We start from the raw sequence: 20,973 nt of genomic DNA, 5'->3' as shown, positions 1-20,973 counted from the left end.
AGCTTCTAATGAGCCTATTTCTGAAGATCAGAATCACTGGAAAAATAAGATGCTATATAGTTTTTTTTAAATACTAGGAAAATAAAAGAACTACTATAACTTAACTTTAAGTGAACAACTTAATAGAATAATTTGAAAATACAGCAAAGAAAACATCCTATAAAGTACAGCACACAGATAGAGATGAAAACCAAAAAAGATTCTAACCTGCATACTTCATTCCAGCATAAGCCATTAATTCAGGCACCCCACCTCTCAACTTCCTGTTTGGAAAGAGTAAATTTCCTCATTGCTTAAGCCAGTATAAACTGAGTTTTCTTTCCTTGCTGCTAAAGTAATCCTAGGAAGACCTTGGGAACTAGTGTGACTTGGAAAAGAATAAACTAGCTTGTGGTGTGCAGCAGGGAAAAAAAATGGAAGCGTGCCTTTATCAAATAAATCCTCTCTCAAAACTTGCTCTTTTGCCATAATTTTGCTGTAAACATTAGAAATAACTGCATATCTCATAATATTCCAAACTCCTGATTTTCTATTATGTGTGTATGATTGTCATCTAAGGAGAACACTGTTCTGTGAGCTTTTTAGGAAATGTGACAGTTTGCAATGCTGAACAAATTGCACATGGGAGGAAAGCAAGTTGTGCTGCCTTGGTGATGAGAGTAGCTTTGCATGTTTGTGTAACTTACTGCATGTGGTATATCTGAAATATTGCCAGTGATCCAAGAAGAAACCTTTTCTATTGCCTTGAAAGTCAGTTCCATCAGAGCCAGTGAAGAGAACGTGGAGTTCTGTTTGACTACTTGGAAGTTAATGTCTTTTCAGAAATCCTGACTTGAAATCATTATTTTTTTATAGGACATTTTTATTACCTTTGAGAAAATAGTGAAGCACATCCTTAGTTGTTCAGTAGGAGAAGTTTTCATTCTTTACTTTGCTTACTTTATGGATATGAACATGATACAATTTTTCATTGTAAACCTTAAAGTAATTATTATAATGCAGCTGAAAACAAGTTCTTTAGGAAACAGAGCTCCTCAGGAAAATAAAGATTCAGAGTGACATGTCATAAAATGTCATGTTCAGACAAAAACCTGGAAGTATCTGGATACACTGCAAGATATATTTGAAGGCTAGTTCTGCTTCAGTTCAGTTCAGTTGCTCAGTCATGTCGACTCTTTGCGACCCCATGAATCACAGCATGCCAGGCCTCCCTGTCCATCACCAACTCCCGGAGTTCACTCAAACTCATGTCCATTGAGTCGGTGATGCCATCCAGCCATCTCATTCTCTGTCGTCCCCTTCTCCTCCTGAAATAAGGATTCATCATTCTTTCTTTGCTGATGAAGACAGCATGTATGATGCAGATCTTGCCTCAAAGAAGACCTCAGTGACTTGAGTACAAATGCAATGATGTGACATTAATTCACCTTTCAGAGTCTTCAGGAAGTCTGGTGTTTCTTGATACAAATCTACTTCTGCCAGCCAAATAATCTGTGGGATTTCTAATTTCATTTGCTACCTCATATCCTTGCAAGTCACAGTTTTTAGAAAATATTAATATTTTAATCAAGAAAATTAGAGATACCAAGGGAATATTTCATGTGAAGATGGGCACAATAAAGGACAGAAATGGTATGGACCTAAAAGAAACAGAAGATATTAAGAAGAGGTGGCATGAATATACAGAACTGTACAAAAAGGTCTTAATGACTCAGATAACCACAATGATGTGATCAGTCACCTAAAGACAGACATCCTGGAGTGTGAAATCAAGTGGGCCTTAGGAAGCATCACTATGAACAAAGCTAGTGGAGGTGATGGTATTCCACCTGAGCTATTTGAAATCCTAAAGATGGTGCTGTGAAAGTGCTGCACTTAATATGCCAGCAAATTCAGAAAACTCAGCAGTAGCCACAGGACTAGAGGAGGTCAGTTTTCATTCCAATCCCAAAGAAAGGCAATGCCAAAGAATGTTCAAACTACCACACAACTGCACTCATTTCACGTACTAGCAAGGTAATGCTCAAAACCCTTTAAGATAGGCTTCAACAGTATATGAACTGAGAAATTTCAGATGTACAAGTTGGATTTAGAAAAGGCAGAAGAACCAGAGATCAACCTGCCAACATTCCTTGGATCACAGAAAAAGCAGCAAAATTCCAAAAATCATCAACATCTGTTTCATTGACTATGCTAAAGACTTTGACTGTGTGGCTCACAACAAACTGTGGAAAAATCTTTGAGATGGGAATACCAGACCACCTTCCTGCCTCCTGAGGCACCTATATCCAGGTCAAGAAGCAACAATTAGAACCAGACATGGAACAGTGGACTGGTTCCAAATTGGAAAAGGAGTATGACAAGGCTGTATATTGTCACCCTGCTTATTTAACTTACATGCAGAATATACCATGTGAAATGCCAGGCTGGATGACTCACAAACTGGAATCAAGATTCCCGGGAATAACTTCAGATATGCAGATGACACCACCCTAATGGCAGACAGAGAAGAGGAACTAAAGTGCCTCTTGATGAAGGTGAAAGAGAGTGAAAAAGTTGGCTTAAAACTCAACATTCAGAAAACTAAGATCAGGACATCTGGTCCCATCACTTCATAGTAAATAGATGGGGAAAAAATGACAGTGACAGACTTTATTTTCTTGGGCTCCAAAATCACTACAGATGGTGACTGCAGCCATGAAATTAAAAGACGCTTGCTTCTTGGAAGGAAAGCTATGACCAACCTAGACAGCGTATTAAAAACCAGAGACCTCACTTTGCTGACAAAAGTCCATATAGTCAAAGCTATGGTTTTTCCAGTTGTCGTTATTCAGTCACTAAGTAATGTCTGGCTCTTTGTGATCCCATGGAATGCAGCACGCCAGGCTTCCCTGTCCCTCACCAACTCCCAGAGCTTGCTCAAACTCATGTCCTTCAAGTCGGTGATGCCATCCAACCATCTTGTCTTCTGTCCCCTCCTCCTCCTGCCTTCAGTCTTTCCCAGCATCAGGGTCTTTTCAAACAAGTCAGTTCTTCACATCAAGTGGCCAAAGTATTGGAGTTTCAGCTTCAGCATCAGTCCTTCCAATGAATATTCAGTTTTGATTTGCTTTAGGATTGACTGGTTTGATCACCTTGTAGTCCAAGGACTCTCAAGAGTCTTCTCCAGCAGCACAGCTTGAAAGCATCAATGCTTCAGCCATCAGCCTTGTCTGTGATCCAACTCTCACATCTATAAATGACTACTGGAAAACCTGGACCATAATGAATATGGAGCACCAAAGAATTGATGCTTTTGAACTGTGGTGCTGGAGAAGACTCTCGTGAGTCCCCTGGACTGCAAGGCGATAAAACCCGTCAATCCTAAAGGAAATCAATCCTGAATATTCATTGAAAAGATTAATGCTGAAGTTGAAGCTCCAATACTTTGGTCACCTGATGTGAAGACCTGACTTGTTTGAGAAGGCCCTAATCCTGGGAAAGATTGAAGGCAGGAGGAGAAGGGATGACAGAGGGTGAGATGGTTGGATGACATCACTAGCTCAATGGACATGAGTTTGTGCAAGATCCAGGAGTTGGTGAGGGACAGGGAAGCCTGGCATGCTGCAGTCCATGCAGTCACAAAGAGTTGGATGTGATTGAGTGATTGAACATCAACAACAATATTTTAATCGGTTGCAGTAAACTGAATGTCAAAGATGAGCTGCATATTCTCATGCCTAAGGACATTCCAGAATTTCAGCTTCTTATTCAATCCAAACTATGAGAGCTTTCTCACTAAAATTCACTTTTGAAAATGGAATAAAACAAAAATTCATTTTCATTCTAGTTAGCAAATTTTAATTATTTCAGTTTTTCTAGATATTACCATTAAATTTTGTACACATTCCCATAAAATAGAAAAATAGATATGACTCATTGGACTTATCACTTTTATAGCCTGTTCCTATGAAGTAAGAAATTTCCAGTGTAATAAAGTGAACTACATGAAAACATTTGGTGTATATATACATGAGGCAGGGAAATTTATAGTTTTATTTAGATTTTCAAAAATACCTGGTTTCCCCCAAAATGTTAAAAAGCAGAAACAGTAAAACCTACTATTCTACACTATAGAACAGTCCTCTAAAATAGTATGTAATTGCCATGTGATTTTACAGGTCATTTCTAACATGAATTTAATCCAATGTCACCTTCAGTTCAGTTCAGTTCAGTCACTCAGTCATGTCCGACTCTTTGCGAACCCACGAATCACAGCACGCCAGGCCTCCCTGTCCATCACCAACTCCCGGAGTTCACTCAAACTCATGTCCATCAAGTTGGTGATGCCATCCAGCCATCTCATTCTCTGTCGTCCCCTTCTCCTCCCACCCCCAATCCCTCCTAGCATCAGAGTCTTTTCTAGTGAGTCAACTCGTCTCATGAGGTGGCCAAAGTATTGGAGTTTCAACTTTAGCATCAGTCCTTCCAATGAACATCCAGGACTGATCTCCTTTAGAATGGACTGGCTGGATCTCCTCGCAGTCCAAGGGACTATCAGAGTCTTCTCCAGCACCACAGTTCAAAAGCATCAATTCTTCGATGATCAGCCTTCTTCACAGTCCAACTCTCACATCCATACATGACCACTGGAAAACTAGTAATTAAATTTTCAGATATGATCTGATCCAAGCCCTAAAAGAATGGTCAGGAAGTTTCTATAAAATTGAAATTATCTTTCAAGTTCATTGCATTAAAAGCCTATTTAAGAGACACAACAACTAAGTGCAGTGCAGTACTTTGGTTTGGATCCTGGAACAGAAGGAAAGCCCTTAATAGGAAAACTGGTGAAATCCAAATCAAACCTAGAGTTTAATCAATGGTAATGTACCAGTAGTGGTTTCTGAGTTCTGACAAATACACATTAGTAATATAAAATGATAATAACAGGGGAAACTGGGTGAGGGGTACATAGGAACATTGTGAATTATCTTTACAACTTTTCTGTAAGTCTAGAATCATTCCAAATAAATGTTTTTAAGTCTGCTCCTTTTGCTTTATTGATTATGCCTAAGCCTCTGTGTGGATCACAACAAACTGTGGAAAATTTTTAAAGAGGTGGGAATACCAGATCACCTGACCTGTCTCCTGAGAAATCCGTATGCAGGTCAAGAAGCAACAGTTAGAACTAGACATGGAACAACAGACTGATTCCAAATCGGGAAAAGAATACATCAAGGCTGCATGTTGTCATCCTGCTTATTTAACTTATAAATTCAAAATGTCAGGCTGGATGACTCACAAACTGGAATCAAGATTCCCAAGAAAAAAATCAATAACCTCAGATACACAGATGACACCACCCTTATGGCAGAAAGGGAAGAAGAACTAAAGAGTCTCTTGATGAAGGTGAAAGAGGAGAGTGAAAAAGTTGGCTTAAAACTCAACATTCAAAAAACAAAGATCGTGGCATCTGGTCCCATCACATCATGGCAAATAGATGGGGAAACAATGGAAACAGTGAGAGACTTTATTTTCTTGAGCTCCATAATCACTGCAGATGGTGACTGCAGCCATGAAATTAAAAGACGTTTACTCCTTGAAAGAAAAGCTATGACCAACTTAGACAGCATATTAAAAAGCAGAGACATTACTTTGCCAACAAAGGTCCGTCGAGTCAAGGCTATGGATTTTCCAGTAGTCATGTCTGGATGTGAGAATTGGACCATAAAGAAGGCTGAATGCCGAAGAATTGATGGTTTTGAACTGTGGTCTTAGAGAAGACTCTTGAGTCCCATGGACTACAAGGAGATCCAACCAGTCCATCCTAAAGGAGATCAATCCTTAATATTCATTGGAAGGACTGACGCTGTAGCTGAAACTCCACTAATTTGGTCACCTGATGTGAAGAACCGACTCATTGGAACAGACCCTGATGCTGGGAAAGATTGAAGGTGGGAGGGAAAGACAGAGGATGAGATGGTTGGATGGCATCACCAACACAATGGACATGAGTTGGAGTAGGCTCCGTGAGTTGGTGACAGACAGGGAGGCCTGGCGTGCTGCAGTCCATGTCAGACACGACTGAGCGACTGAACTTAACTGAACTGAAGTCTGCTCCAAATTTTTAACAAGAATTAATCACTCAGCAAATACTTATGGAATATCCAGGTCCTCTATGATGAGTACCTAGTGCTGACCTAAACAGATTCAGCCCTTCCTTTGTGGAGCTAAGAGAGTTAGCGGGCAGGAAAGAAACTGAACAGTCACAAGAATCAACATAAATTGTAACCCCAGTTTGCAGTAAGTGCTGTAAAGGAAAAGTACATGAGATGACAAAGGTGCAAAGCTGCAAAGGCCTCCCTGAGGCAGTAGCACTTATTACGAGACCTGAATGATGATGAGGAGCCAGCCAGAGGGACTACACTAGCAAAAGGGACGTGCTTGTACATCAGCCTGGAGGAAGAAAGGACCTGGAGAACATGCCAGTATGGCCAAAGCATCAAAAGTACATGGGAGGGTGGTGCCATCAGAAGAACCCAACCACGTAAGGACCCTGTAGGCCCGGTTTGGGCTTTTATAGTTTTCTAAAGAAATATGAGAAGCCATTGAAGACTTTAACCAGAGGAATGGCATGATCCAATTAAAATTTCTAAAAGATCACAATGACTGGTCTGTGGATGTGGACAAGAAACAGGAAAGCAAGAGGCTACATTTGAGGCCCTCCCTATGTTTTTTAATTACAGAGAAATTAAAAATTCATAGCTTCTAAATATTAAATGTATTTGTTCTAGACTGTCCCTGGGAAATAATAATTCATTTCTTCATCTGCCACTATAGCTCCAGGGAAGATGGTGCCCCAAATGGTTCCCAGCTCACTCAACCTGGATCCTTTCTCTAGGATGCCTATATTAAATGTGGGTGTGAATCAAAAATGCAAGATACGTATGCATGACTTGGAGCAAGGCATCAGCAGCAAAAACATGCAGACTCTAACACCCTTAGAATCTAAGCTTCCCAAGAGATAAAGAATTCTTGTGTGCCCAGTTTTTAGGACCATAAAACCATTATTGACCGCCACTAGTGCCATCTTGCTATTAACATAGAACTAAATATAGAAATTCCCAGACTGCAGAATAGTGTAATTTTCATTCCCTGTTTAAAATATACAGTGTTAAATGTCACCTTCAGTTACTATACCTTGAGTCTGAAGGAACTGGTATTTTGCCCTGGCTAACCAAGAAAAGCGTCTTCCGAATTTGATATAACCAGCAGCACTTCAATAAAACTTAATAAGCAGTCAGCAGTGCTGGTTGAGTACATTTAAACAGAACTCCCTAGGGACTTATACTCTAAACAAACATTTGGATTTTCTCAGTTTGTAGGAATACACTATCTATAACCTCACTAAGTATTATGCAGGCACATTCTAAGGACTATCAAAGCTAGAAAATAGAAAAGATTGGATCTTGATTGAAGCCTATGATTTAATAAGAAAAAATTCTTTATGCAAAGCTCTGTGAACCAAAACGCTATTAAGTTGACTGTCCTGACAAACACTTCTTTTCTCTGGAAACTACCTCTTGCCCTACAGTCAGCAGGATTACAGGAGAAAGCCTCTGGCAGCCGGGATGGCAGAGACTGACCCTGTCCCAGACGACCACAGTCAAGACAATCAAGAGTGTACACCTGACACAAATTTGGCCACAGAGTCCCTGGGAATCTGGTTTTAGAAGTTAGAAATTCTTGCTCAGTCTGTCTTCTCTCTTGACTAGAGGACATACAAACACTGGAACTGCTTACAGAGGCTATTTTCAACCATTTGGACAAGGAATAGAGAAAGCCAGCCTGCAGCAAGAGACAAGAATTAAGAACACGTGCCAGGAAGAGGAAAAAAAAACAAAAAGGAAAGAAATGAAAGGCAGAGAAAGAGGGCTTCCTATTTTCCCTACAAAAACACTCAGGGACCTGACGTTTATCCCAACTTGCTGCTGCTGCTTAGTTGCTTCAGTCGTGTGCCTCTGTGCAACCCTGTGGACTGTAGCCCGCCAGGCTCCTCCGTCCGTGGAATTCTCCAGACAAGAGTACTGGAGTGGGTTGCCATGCCCTCCTCCAGGAGATCTTCCCAGGGATCAAATCCGGGTCTCCTTCACTGCAGGCAGATTTTTTACCACTGAGTCTTCAGGGAAGCCCTTATCCCACCTTACCCCAGCCCTTAAAATCCGTGGAAGACTCCCAGTATCGTTTCAATCACTTACGTTTTTGCCTAAGCCAGTTCAAGTGGAATCCTGTGATGAGAAACCACATAAGCCCCCTCGAACACTCCACGTTTCTCCATTTCATCTAATCTCAAAGAACTGAGAATCAGCTTGCCCAAATTTTTTAAGCCAAGATCTCTGAAAGGGAATCTAATTCCAGCCTCTCCAAGCAGGCACATGCAATGAAATGAAAAATGCTTATCCTAAAATGTCAAGTAGGAAAGAAGCAGGGCACAAAACTGTCTATATCAGAATTATGACTATACTATAGTTTATATTTGTCAATAAATCAAGAAGTGAGGCCCTATATGCATTTTGAAAATTGGAAGAAAATTAACCAAAATAACAGTAGTCATGTTAGGGTGACAGGATTATTTTCCTTTTTCTCTATATTCTTCTGTGTCTTTAAGTAGTTAAATACTTCATAACAGAATTATAACTTCAAAGACTATGTAACTGTGTTTATAACATAATGGTGTCTTTTTAAAAGTAGAACTTGAAAGACTGTATCTGTAATGTTCGCCACTATATAAATAAACCAAAAAGCAATTGTCCCTTTAAGACTCCACATGTAAAAGCAACAATGAAATTTCCAACAGACTAGTCCCCAGTAATCCCCAGGCTTCTTTTCTCCAGGCTTTCTTGGTGGCACAGATGGTAAAGCATCTTCCTACAATGCAGGACACAGGAGTTTGATCTCTGGGTGGGAAAGATCCCCTAGAGAAGAGAATGGCAACCAACTCCAGTATTCTTGCCTGGAGAATCCCATGGACAGAGGAACCTGATGGGATCCAAAGAGTCGGACACAACTGAGTGACTAACACTACACATTTTCACTTCTTCTCCACCTATCTGCCAGCCCAATCCTATATAATCCCACCTCATCCCATGCTGTTCATCTTTAGCTGAGATTTCACCCTTCCTCTCCCCCACTTTCCCCCCCCACTCTTCTATTCCCATCCCCAATTCCTACACTCCTCTCTACTTTGATGTTTGAGTATCTGCATCTCCAGACATGCAGACCCATCCTGTCACCTGTAAGCCCTAGATTTTTCTTGTCTATTTTGGACTGGCCCCTTGGGAATAACCTCATCACAAAAGGCTCCAACCGATTTTAAACTATTCCCAGGGGTGATCCAGGTAAATAAGCAGAAGGCAATCTCCAAAAATAAAACACATTGCAAACTTGGATAATTTGTAAATTATCTTTAACATTGCTGTAACACAATTTTCATTAACAATTCAAACTACAACATTGGATAGGAGGAAAATGTGAGTGGTGAACCATTTATTTATAAGAAAAAAGTGAGCAAGACTTTTTGAAATCATGAGGTTTCCTACTGGTTTCCTCCATGATCATCATAACAGCTTCCTTATACTGAACTAGGCATTGTGCCAGGCTTTTATATATGTTATCTTACATAACCTTCCCAATGACCTAGGAAACGATTATTATTATTTCCATTTTACAAGAGCAAGCTGTTGATCTGAGAAGTTACTTATGCAAGTTTAAAAATCTAAGAAGTAGAAGAGAACAGTCATGTGATCTTTGCATTAGACTTTACGGCTTCAAACAGGTCTTAGGTGGGCTTTCTAAAGAAAGTATATCTGACACTTAATGTCAAACCCACGTGTTAGCTATTAATAGCAGTAGTATTTTATAATACAAATAGCGTTTATATGTAAATTTATATTTTAAATGAAAAATACATATCAGAATAAACATTGCAGAAATTACATTATACAACGACATATACAATGATATTCAGTATCAACACAGCCCTGATAAGTTATAGTTTAAAACTCTAGACTTCTTTTTTCATATTATCAATGTAACTTTTGACAAAAACACTACCCTATCATATACAAAGAAGCATAATGCTTATTATTGAGGTATAAACAGACTCTGAACTGGGAGAAATAATTATTGCATTCACTTCACTAGTAAGAGACGGTTAGAGTGCTGAAGCACTAAGTTATTAATACTACCTTTATAATTAAAAAATCTGGTTTATGATTTAAAACATCATACCCGAAGACTAACAGTAATCACTTCACAAGGGGGGGATGGACCACATTTTATTTCTTATAGTTGTAATAACTTTATACTATTTTGTATTTTAAAGATTGCCTTCTCCCCTTTCAAGTACAGAGAATGTTATAAAGGCAATAAGGACACAAGGTTCAGTCAGTCAGTCAGTTCAGTTGCTCAGTCGTGTCCGACTCTCCGCGACACCATGAATCAGCATGCCAGGCCTCCCTGTCCATCACCAACTCCCGGAGTTCACTCAAACTCATGTCCATCGAGTCGGTGATGCCATCCAGCCATCTCATTCTCTGTCATCCCCTTCTCCTCCCACCCTCAATCCCTCCCAGCATCAGACTCTTTTCCAGTGAGTCAACTCATCGCACGAGGTAACCAAAGTATTGGAGTTTCAGCTTTAGCATCAGTCCTTCCAATGAACACCCAGGATTGATCTCCTTTAGAATGGACTGGTTTGATCTCCTTGCAGTCCAAGGGACTCTCAAGAGTCTTCTCCAGCACCACAGTTCAAAAGCGAGTGATCACAAAATACCATTTGGTGTGCTCACTCTCTGAGTAGCCACGTCTGTTTGATTCATTCATAGGTGGTGAGTTTTATCTTTCCTTCCAATCACTACCACCATGTACTCTTTCTTTTTCTATGTGAAAAGAATTAACTCTCCAATTTCTTCAACAGAAACTATAATCATTCATTCATTACTACAATAAACTTTATTGAGCGCCCAGAATATACTCCAGCACACTTTCATGTTGTCTAAGATAAAAATAAATAAAGATAAGTCCCTGCCTTCCCCAAGCTCTGTGGTGAGACAGTCTTATGAAAAGTAAACAGCCCAAAATAGTGTGCTAAACACTGGAGCAGAGGTGAGTACACAGTATTATAGGAGCCCAGAGGAGGATCAACCCAGCCTGGGGCAATCAGGGAGCTTCACAGAGAACAGAGCTTTTAAACTCAGCCTGGAGAGATAAACACAAGCATTTCAGAGAGTGAGGAAGGAGACATGAGAAGAGGAAGCCATTCAGGCCATAGTATAAGGACCAGAAGAACATGGGGACAAGAATGTTTTTAAAACGATAAGCTGCTTGATGAGACTATTAGCAGGTTTATGGAGAACAAGTGAGAGATGAAATTAAAAAAGAAAAATTGGACAAAAATTTCAGCAATGTAAGTGGATTAAGGTGTTTAAATATATTGAAGACTATGCATACATTACCAGTGACAGAAATGCTCAGTACAAAATAAACAGCATTTGCATGTGTCTATGGATATGACAGAGACTGAAAGGATAGTGTTAGCCAAAATGTTAGCACTAATCACCTCTGGGTGGTGGAATTATGAGTAATTTTGTTTTAATCTCTCTTTGTTTCTCTGCCTTCCAGATTTTCTGTATTAAGCCTGCATTACTTTGGCAATTAGAGGGGGAAATGTGTGCTAAAATAGAACAGTGTAAGCTGGACTCAGATTGTGGCATGCTAAGGAATTTGGACACTATCCTGCAGAAAATGGAGGTTTATTTCAGGCATTTGATCAGGGACATGAGAGGAAGATTTGCATTTTTACAGAATTCAATGTTGTTAAGGTGTGCATAATGGATTAAAAAGATTTGAGACTGGGTGAAAGATACGACAGGTAGGATTAAGGCAGGTGATAATAGGGATGGAAACGTATTCGGAGTAAAATAGATAGAACTCATTAACTGAATATAAGGAAATGGGGAAGGGCAGAGTTTGAGTATAACTCCAGGTTTCTGGGCAATTGGTTAGATACAGATATTGGAAGCTTAAAAAGCATAATAAGCAAAAGGCACATTTTAAGGACAGAATGATGAATTTAGTTTCATGTGTGACATGCCTGGAGGACATTCAGGTAAGAATTCTAGTAGAAAGTTGAAATATGGGCCTCGGCTCAGAAAAAGTGGGCCTAGAAATAGAGACACATAGAAGATAGTGAAGCCATGAAACTGAATAAGCTTGCTCAGTGAAGGCAAAGTGAGAGGAGAGAGCTGAGGCTGGCACCTTGGGAAATGCTAAGTCATAGCATAAGTTGGAGAATTCAGAGAGCCAGAAGAGCCAGAAGTTAGTAGAGTTCTTTTTGGAAACAGGATGGTCAGGGCTGGCATCAGAGCAAGGACAAGAAGTTTTACTATAAATTTGCAGCTACTGATAGGAAATAACAGGAAGCTGGCAAGTACAAAAGGCAAAGAGAGGCCACTAGCCACGATCTGAGATGGAAAGTGGAGTGTGGAGAGGCAAAGTAAACAGACTAGAGTTTACTGAGATAGATTCCTTCATGGAAGTTGGGGCTTTTCTGAAAGCTGTGAAAGCCAACCTACTGCATGGCTGTTCTAAGACAGTGACTTCTCAGACAGAAAAGGAGAAATACCATAGGACATCCCTTATATGCAGAATCTTCAAAAAAAAAAATACAAATGAACTTATTTATAAAACAGAAACAGACTCACAGAGTTAGCAAATGAACTTTTGGTTACCAGGGAGGAATGGTGGAGGGAAGAGATAGTTAGGGAGTTTGAGGTGGACATGTACACACTGCTATATTCAAAATGGATGACCAACAAGGACCTGCTGCATAGCACAGGGAACTCTGCTCAATGTTATGTGGCAGCCTGGATGGGAGGGGAGTTTTAGGGAGAACAGATACATGTATATGTATGGCTGAGTGCCTTTACTATCCACCTGAAACTGTCACAGCATTGTTAATTGTTGTGACAATTAACTATATTCCAGCTATATTCCAATATAAAATTAAAAGTTTCTTTAAAAAAAGACAGTGACTTCTACCCCCTCCCCTATCTTTTTTTTAAACTGTTGGCCACAAAGAGATGCCCAGGTCTAACAAGAATAAATTTCCAAACCCCTAGAGTTTAATTCACCGCACATCAACACACTGCCTCCTTAAACCAACACATAAAGAAGACTCAGCTCAAAGATATTGATAATAGAATACAGTAAAATATAAATGAATTTATCCTTTGACTTGACTTATGGAATGAATGACTTCTTACAGCCATACAACCCTCTCTGATTACCACCTCTTATCTCCCAGATAACATCCACTAGCCTTTGATCCTGGAGAAGGCAATGGCACCCCACTCTAGTACTCTTGCCTGGAAAATCCCATGGACTGAGGAGCCTGGTAGGCTGCAGTCCATGAGGTCACTAAGAGTCAGACACAACTGAAGGGACTTAGCAGCAGCAGCCTTTGATCCCACTGAGATTTCCAATCCATTGATCCCACCAACTTTCCACTCTCCCTAGTCATCTCAATTTTCTCTCTTCTGTACTCACCGGCTTTAAATTCTATGGCCATTCATTATAATTCCTTTCTTGTATACATTCACAACTCCCTTGCTGCTATTATTTTACTATACCCACTGGATAATCCGCAACTCCTGTTAAATCCTTCTCTTCACTTGCTCCATGCCTCCACTGTGTCAATGATCATAACAATCTACTGACTGATCTCACTTTAAATATGTGACCAGAAACTAAATGTGCCCGTTAAGGCAGCCAGACAACGTTACTGTATTTCCTCAGACTGTTCAGTCTCCCTCTCAAACTATTCATCCATTCTCTCTCCTCCAACATCTACCACCTCCTCCTCTATCCTCACTCTCAGTTGATGACCTTGCTTTTATTTGGAGAAAATGAAAGCAATCAGAAGAGAACCTCAGCAGACTCCCACCATCTCAGTTATCCACTTTCCAGACCCTTTATCCATACCCTTGCCCTATATCCATGATCCGTCTAAAGCAATATTCCTTCCTTTGTGCACTCGATTTGGTACCCTATCTCTCCAATATCACTGATTTTTCTTTCTCTATGAATCATTCTCAGGGACTTGCAAACATGCTGCTACTTCCAGCCATCTTTAAAATAAAAAGAAACTTTCTTAACCCCACCACTACTCCCATTGCCTCTGCTCCCCTTTGCACAAAAATTACTGAAGAGTTGTCTACACTCACGTTTCCAGTTCCTCCAATTCTTGTTTGCTATTGTTCAGTCAGGCCCAACTTTTTTGTGACCCTGTGGACTGTAGCCCTCCAGGCTCCTCTGTCCATGTGATTTTCCAGAAAGTATACTGGAGTGGGTTGCCATGCTCTCCTCCAGGGGATCTTCCCAACCCAGGGATCAAACTCTCATCTCCTGCATTGGCAGGCAGATTCTTTACTGCTGAGCCACCAGGGAAGCCCAATTCTTGCTTAAGCAGATTCTAATCCATCTTATGCTCTTATTTGTTCCTGTCAAGGTAGCTAACGATGCCTGGTCACCAAATTTATGGTCAGTTACCAGTTTTCATTTTACTTGGCCTTTCAGCAGCACTGGATTGAGCTAATCTCTTCCCTCTGAAACTCTTCTCTGCCTTCCAGGGTATCACATGCCCTTCTCCTCACCCTCTTAATGTCTCAGTGCCCCAGAGTTCAGTCCTTGTTTCTCTTCTCTTCTTTATATATGTTGACTTCTTGAAGCTCTCTTTAGTGTTAGACTATGAATAACACCCATATACTGGAAAATCTCTAATCTACATCTCTTGTCAGACATCTCCTCTGAACTCCAGGATTATTTTACCTCTCCAATAACATTTCCTTTCCAAAATGTTATCCTTATCCCTTGAACCCCTAAACTTGTCTACCTTGAAGCTTGCCACACTTCAGCCATTGGCAATTCAAACTTGGTCAAACCAGGAAAGATGGAATCAATTTTTACTTCTTTCTTTCTTGTAGATACCATATCCAACCATCAGGAAACCCTATTCAAATAGAGAATTTAAATAAAGACAATCTAACTTAAAATATAAAGAGAATCTGATCACCTCTCACCACTGCTACTGCTAACCCTCTTGTTCAAGCCACTGTCATCTCCCACCTTGGTTATTATAGTGATATATACCAACTTGCCTCTCTGCTTCCACCTCTGGGCCAGTAGAGCAGTCAACTTGATCCTTTTGAAATGTAAGTCAAGTCTCATCCCTTTGTTAAAACCATTAAAACCCTACAAAGGCTCCCAATTTCATTCAGAGTATAAGCCAAAGGACTTACAATGGCCTGTAAGATGCTACTTTCTGTGAGTACTTGTATCCACAGTGACCTCATCTCCAACTACTTGCCCAATTCTTTACCCCACTCCAGCCACGCAGGAGACCTCCTCACTCTTTCTCTAGCAGGCTCATCATGCTCTGCCTCAGAGCTTTGCACAGGCCGTTCTTTTTGCCTGGAACAGATTCCTCCCAATGTCTACACAGCAAACTCCTTCACATCTTTCAGGTCTTTTCTCAACAGTGACCTTCTCAGTGAGGTCTCACCTGCCCAATCTATTTAAAACTTCCACAATCTTTTATCCTTTTAACTCTTCTGATACGTTTGTTAAAGCAGCTATCACCTTGCAATATAAAACTTTATTTATGTATGTATATCCCAGGGACAGGGGAGCTTGGTGAGCTGCTGTCTATGGGGTCACACAGAGTCGGACACGACTGAAGTGACTTAGCAGCAGCAGCATGTTTGTTTATTATTGTTTGTCTCTTCCCACTAGAACTTAAGCTTTAAAAAGGGAAATAGGTTTGTCTGTTCTGTTCACGGGTGTATTCCTGGCACATAGGATGTGCTCAATTAGTACCTGTTGAATGAGTGAATCTCTTTCCCCTACCAGACCATAACTTGAGGTTAGACAAATGCTTTAATCACCTATGTACCCACCTAACTATCTAAACTTATAGATACAGAGATGATTATATATATCTTTTATATACAGTGCATGTATGTTTTATATATAATATTTATATATATCTTAAGCATATTATATACATATATCTTTTAAATACATAATTATGTACACATACATTTCTTTCTTTTTTGTATCAGCCTGACTACTAGAATTTGTTCTGGACCATGTTATCAAGCTGAAATGAAGATTGATATTGCTGAGAGAAATATCAATAACCTCTTATATGCAGATGACACCACTCTAATGGCTGAAAGCAAAGAAGAACTAAAGATCCTCTTGATGAAGGTGAAAGACGAGAGTGAAAAAGCTGGCTTAAAACTCAACATTAAAAAAACTAAGATCACGTCATCCAGTCCCATCACTTCATGGCAAATAGAAAGAGAGAATGTGGAAGCAATGATAGATTTTATTTTCCTGGGCTCAAAAATTACTGTGGATAGTGACTGCAGACATGAAATTAAAATATGCTTGCTCCTTGGAAGAAAAGTTATAACAAACCTACACAGTGCATTAAAAAGTAGAGACATTACTTTGCCAACAAAGGTCCGTATAGTCAGACCTATGGTTTTTCCAGAGTCATGTATGGATGTGAGAGTTGGACCATAACGAAGGCTGAGCACCAAAGAATTAATGCTCTTTAACTGTGGTACTGGAGAAAACTGAGAGTCCCTTGGACTGCAAGGAGATCAAACCAGTCAATCTTAAAGGAAATCAACCCTGAATATTCATTGGGAGGACTGATACTGAAGCTGAAACTCCAATACTTTGGCCACCTGATGCGAAGAACTGACTCATTGGAAAAGACCCTGATGCTGGGAAAGATTGAAGGCAGGAGGAGAAGGGGACGACAGAGGATGAGATGGTTGGATGGCATCATCAACTCAATGGACGTGAGTTTGAGCAAACTCTGGGAGATAATGAAGGACAGCGAAGTCTGGCGTGCTACAGTCCATGTGGTCACAAAGAGGAGGACATGACTTAGTGACTGAACAACAACAAGTTTCTCATCTTCCTGGTTGACAGGGATGGCAGGAGGATGCATTACCATGAGGTTGATCATTCATGCATATCGTCAGAGATGAGTCTCTACCTACCTCTAGAAAAGTAAATGGCACTAATATTAAGAGATCATCCCATCCTTAAGGCCTCAGACATTATCATCAAAAATGGGAAAGTCACCTTGCCTTCATGTATTACATATTCCTCACCACAGGCTTTTCTTAACTATATCTTTCCAGACTTCCCCCAAGTTATTGCTCATTCCTGGTAACAGCTAAATCAATTGACCATCTTGTATTGGTTTGCCTCAATGTGTTTGTTTACTAGTTGAAGCCTGCATTAAGGGCACGATTATTTATTTCATGGTGCTCAGCAGCCTGGCCCTCTTCCAGCTCTCTCTTCTCCTGGCCTTCCGCTCTGCAAAATGCCAAGCTCCTTCTACCTCTGAAAGCTTAAACATTCTGAAAGTTATTTGACAATCACATAATTCTCTGTCCTTGTGAGATTCTCTGTCTTCACTGTTTGAGCGCTGGCCTGAAATTAGCCCATCACAAATAACAATACCAAATGCATCTTTATCCCTTTTAGCCTCAGTTACTGTCTTAACCAATGCTCTTCCCTCTTTTTGTCCAGTTCTTGTATGGCAAATGAAACGTGTAGCTATTTCAGCAAGTACAAAAAGATAATATGAACATGCCTCTGTGTAAAATATCACTTTTCCAGTATTCTTTTTAGTTTGTTCTTTATTAACCACAGTTCCATTGTTATAAAAGCTATAATGATATACTACCCTGAGTTCTGTAATCTCACAGACAGCTTCTACATTCTCAAAGCAGCCAAAATCCTATGGTTCCTAATTAAAATATTCAAAGGTGAAATCTAAGTAATCTCCACATGGTATACTAGTGATTTTGCTTAAGTTTCTAGGGTTAAAAAAGAAAGCCTTTGTCAATAGGAAAAAAAAGTTCTGAGTCTATAGTACAAAGACTTCAAACTGCATTTCACAGCATGTTATTTTCCTTCTAGAAAATTCTAACACTATATAATTACTTTTGTTTGGAAAATGAATAATGTAAGCCTCTAATGCTAAAAACAGCTAGATAGAGACCATACAAATCAGTTAGGCCTTTCCTGAAGCCAAATGAAATATTAAACTAGAAAATATCTGTGTAAGGACAGCCCATGCAGGAAAGCTCAACAGAGAAAGAGCATAGTGAGGGGAGTTGGGCAGGGGTAGTTACCAGAAAAAAGTTGATTTTCCCTCTATGTGTTAGGGTTCACTCCCTTCAGAGAAACTATAACGCTGATTGTACCTGAAGTGTCTCAGAAATATACCAATCAGAAATGCATCTAGGAGCTTCCAAGGCTTTTGATTAAAGATAACAGCAAAAACATCAATTATGCTCCATCTATTGCGACAGAAATGCGTTGATAAAGAAAAAAGTGAAATGTCACCTACATGGGGATTAAGCCGCAGCTACTCCCTCAATTCAGAGAAAAAAACGAGGTTCACTTGGGTCACTGGCAGAACTAATCCCAGCAAATACAGCCAGTGGGTTTGTGTGTTGGGGGAGAGGGACAGAATAGAGAGCGCACCTCAGAGCCCTCCCTGCGAAACTGCTCCAGAAACGTGAAAGCATCCGCACCACAGGACCTCGCTTAGCCGGAAGAAAGCCAGAACCCATGGAGCAGTCTGCCGCTGCTCAGAGTAGCCGCGACGTGCGGCAGGCATTAGGGGCTGGCCGGAGGCCCGATCGCGCCTCCCGCTCTCATCTACCCCAGCCCCCAGTCTTTTCACGGGTCTCTGGCTCCAAGATCACAGACTTGGAGACCTGAAGACGTTCTTTCTCTACCCAAGGTGCAGAACCTCCCAAAAGACATCTTAACAGGAGTAATTCCCGCGCTGGCAACGTTTCAACAGCCCAGAGTGAACAGCCTGACCCATTGGCGTCGGGACCCACGTCTGGGTCGGCCTTCCAGCCCCACCCCCGAGCCTATCCAGCCGGCAGCCCCAGCGCCCAGCCCGCAGCCTGTACCCAGTAGGGACTTTGGGGGAGTGCAGCCCCAAGGGCTGACTTTCGCTAAGTAAACAGCCATATTAGCCTCCTCGGCCGTAAGTACGCCGGGGCTGAACTGGCAGACGGCTGTCAGGAGCGCTCACCGGGTTGCCTCTGCGCTTCTGCCCCCAAGGCTGCCACTATCTCCAAACTCCTAGGCGCCAACAGTCCGGACACCGTTCACGCTCACGGTTCAGCACCGAGGACAGCGGACATACTTTCAGCCAGGGTGGCCCCACCGCCAGGAGATCCGCGGTAGCCACGGCAGCAGGGCTGCAGGTGTCCGGACGGCGCGCCCTCCCGCATCCTACCCCCTCCGGCGTCTGGAACCAGGCAGCGCCCGCGGCGTCTTACTTTTCTGACTGGAGTAACCCGGGTAATAGCCATAGTAGCCGGTGATCCGCAGGATGCGGTCCTCGATGGTGGCCACCCCGTTGGGGGCCGCCTTGACATCCATAGAGAGCACGGGGCGGTGGCCCCGGGCGCGGCGGGGCGGAGAGCTCAGCGCGGCGCCCGAGAGCTGGTGCAGGTGTCGCCGCCGCCGGTGCTGATGTTGCAGCTCGTGCTCCCGCGCCCGGGCTCTGACTCCACCGCCCGGCGCAGCACCGGCTTCGCATCACAGCAGCGGCGGCGGAGCGGCCCCCACTCAGGCCGGCCTCTCCGTCAGCCTGGCGGCTCTCCCGCCTGAACAGCGCCCCCTCACCTCCGACGCCCACCGCGGCCGGGGGCGGCCCCACCTGCGCGGACTCTCATCATTAACCCTTTTCCCCCCTTTCGGGAAGAGTAAACATCCCCAACCCCACCTGACAGAAGGGATGCTTGGTCCAGAGCGTGGGAGGAGAGGAGAAGGTGAGATGGTGGCAAAGGCTCAGGGAGGAGGGCCGGGGGTGAGAGAGACCAGAGCGGAACCAAGGGTTGTTACTGTGAGAGGTGCGCACTGTCGCTCAGAGAGATGACACCTTGCGGATGCCCCCGGGGCTTCGCCTGAGCTAAGCGTCTGCACCGCCAGGGGTCTGCTGATCTGCAAGTTTCCTCCGCTTGCCTAGACGACGGAAAGGCTTTTTCTTTTTTTTTTAAGAAATAAAAAAAATGAGGCCCCAGCAGGTGATGTTTGGAGTGATTATTCAGGTATGGTGGACACAAAGACTGTAAGAGCTCAAGCTTCCAAGTCTAATAGTCGGAACCCGGCCGGACCTTCCAGCCTCCCATGGAAATCATAATAGTCGGAACCCGGCCGGACCTTCCAGCCTCCCATGGAAATCATCAAAGGCTTGGAAGCCGCAGCTGTGCACAGCATGTTTATTTTGCCCATTCCAAATGCCCCGAGGAGAAATGATTTTCTTCTTATTGCCAAAACATCAGGGGTAAGCCGTTCAAGCTGTAAATATCTCTGGGCGGGTGAAAGTTTTAGCTACAATCCAGAGACCTTCCACTAGGATGTAGAACGTCCTTGAAGTTGTGTGTTCAGAATGAACCCCTCCCCTCAGGTGTGACTTTTCTTCTTTGGCTAGAGAGCCACCAGGTTAGAGTTCCTGAGCAGTAAGATGATTCTTCTATTCATACCTGGCAATCACAGCCTCCTAAAAAATAATCTGGAAAGTTTCATCTCAGAAACTAAAGGGTGCCTTGAAATGAGGCTGGAGTGTGAGCTAATCAGCTTAGAGGTCATTATGTCCACCTGCCATCCAGAGCCAGTTTAAGACACCCCTGCCAGACTTCACATTTCTAAAGCTTAGAAGAAAAAGACAAAAACAAGTCAATTTCAGTGCCCCCTCAGAAACCGCCAAGGAACCTATCACATCATTCTGCCTTCAAGCATTTCCCACACTGTGTGTGGGTCCTTATGGGGGAAGAAACAGGCAAAAAAATTTTTTAAGGTGAATTAGTTTGAGGC

General features: G+C 42.0%; 1 protein-coding gene across 1 annotated transcript in view; it reads right to left on the bottom strand.

The window, feature by feature from the left end:
• Positions 1-19,536, bottom strand: part of SLC35F4 (solute carrier family 35 member F4) — a 312,926-nt gene extending 293,390 nt beyond the window's left edge. The window contains exon 1 of the mRNA XM_055436801.2: positions 19,434-19,536. Within this exon, the coding sequence (XP_055292776.1) occupies positions 19,434-19,536 (103 nt within the window). The remainder of the gene's footprint in view (positions 1-19,433) is intronic.
• Between the last annotated feature and the right edge of the window lie 1,437 nt (positions 19,537-20,973).

This window comes from Moschus berezovskii, chromosome 9, assembly GCF_049115385.1.
Source record: "Moschus berezovskii isolate FMDL1 chromosome 9, NW_MosBer_1.0, whole genome shotgun sequence".
Classification (NCBI taxonomy): Eukaryota; Metazoa; Chordata; class Mammalia; order Artiodactyla; family Moschidae; genus Moschus; species Moschus berezovskii.
The sequence above is the reverse complement of the archived record's forward strand: the minus strand, read 5'-3'. Positions and strand labels throughout refer to the sequence as shown.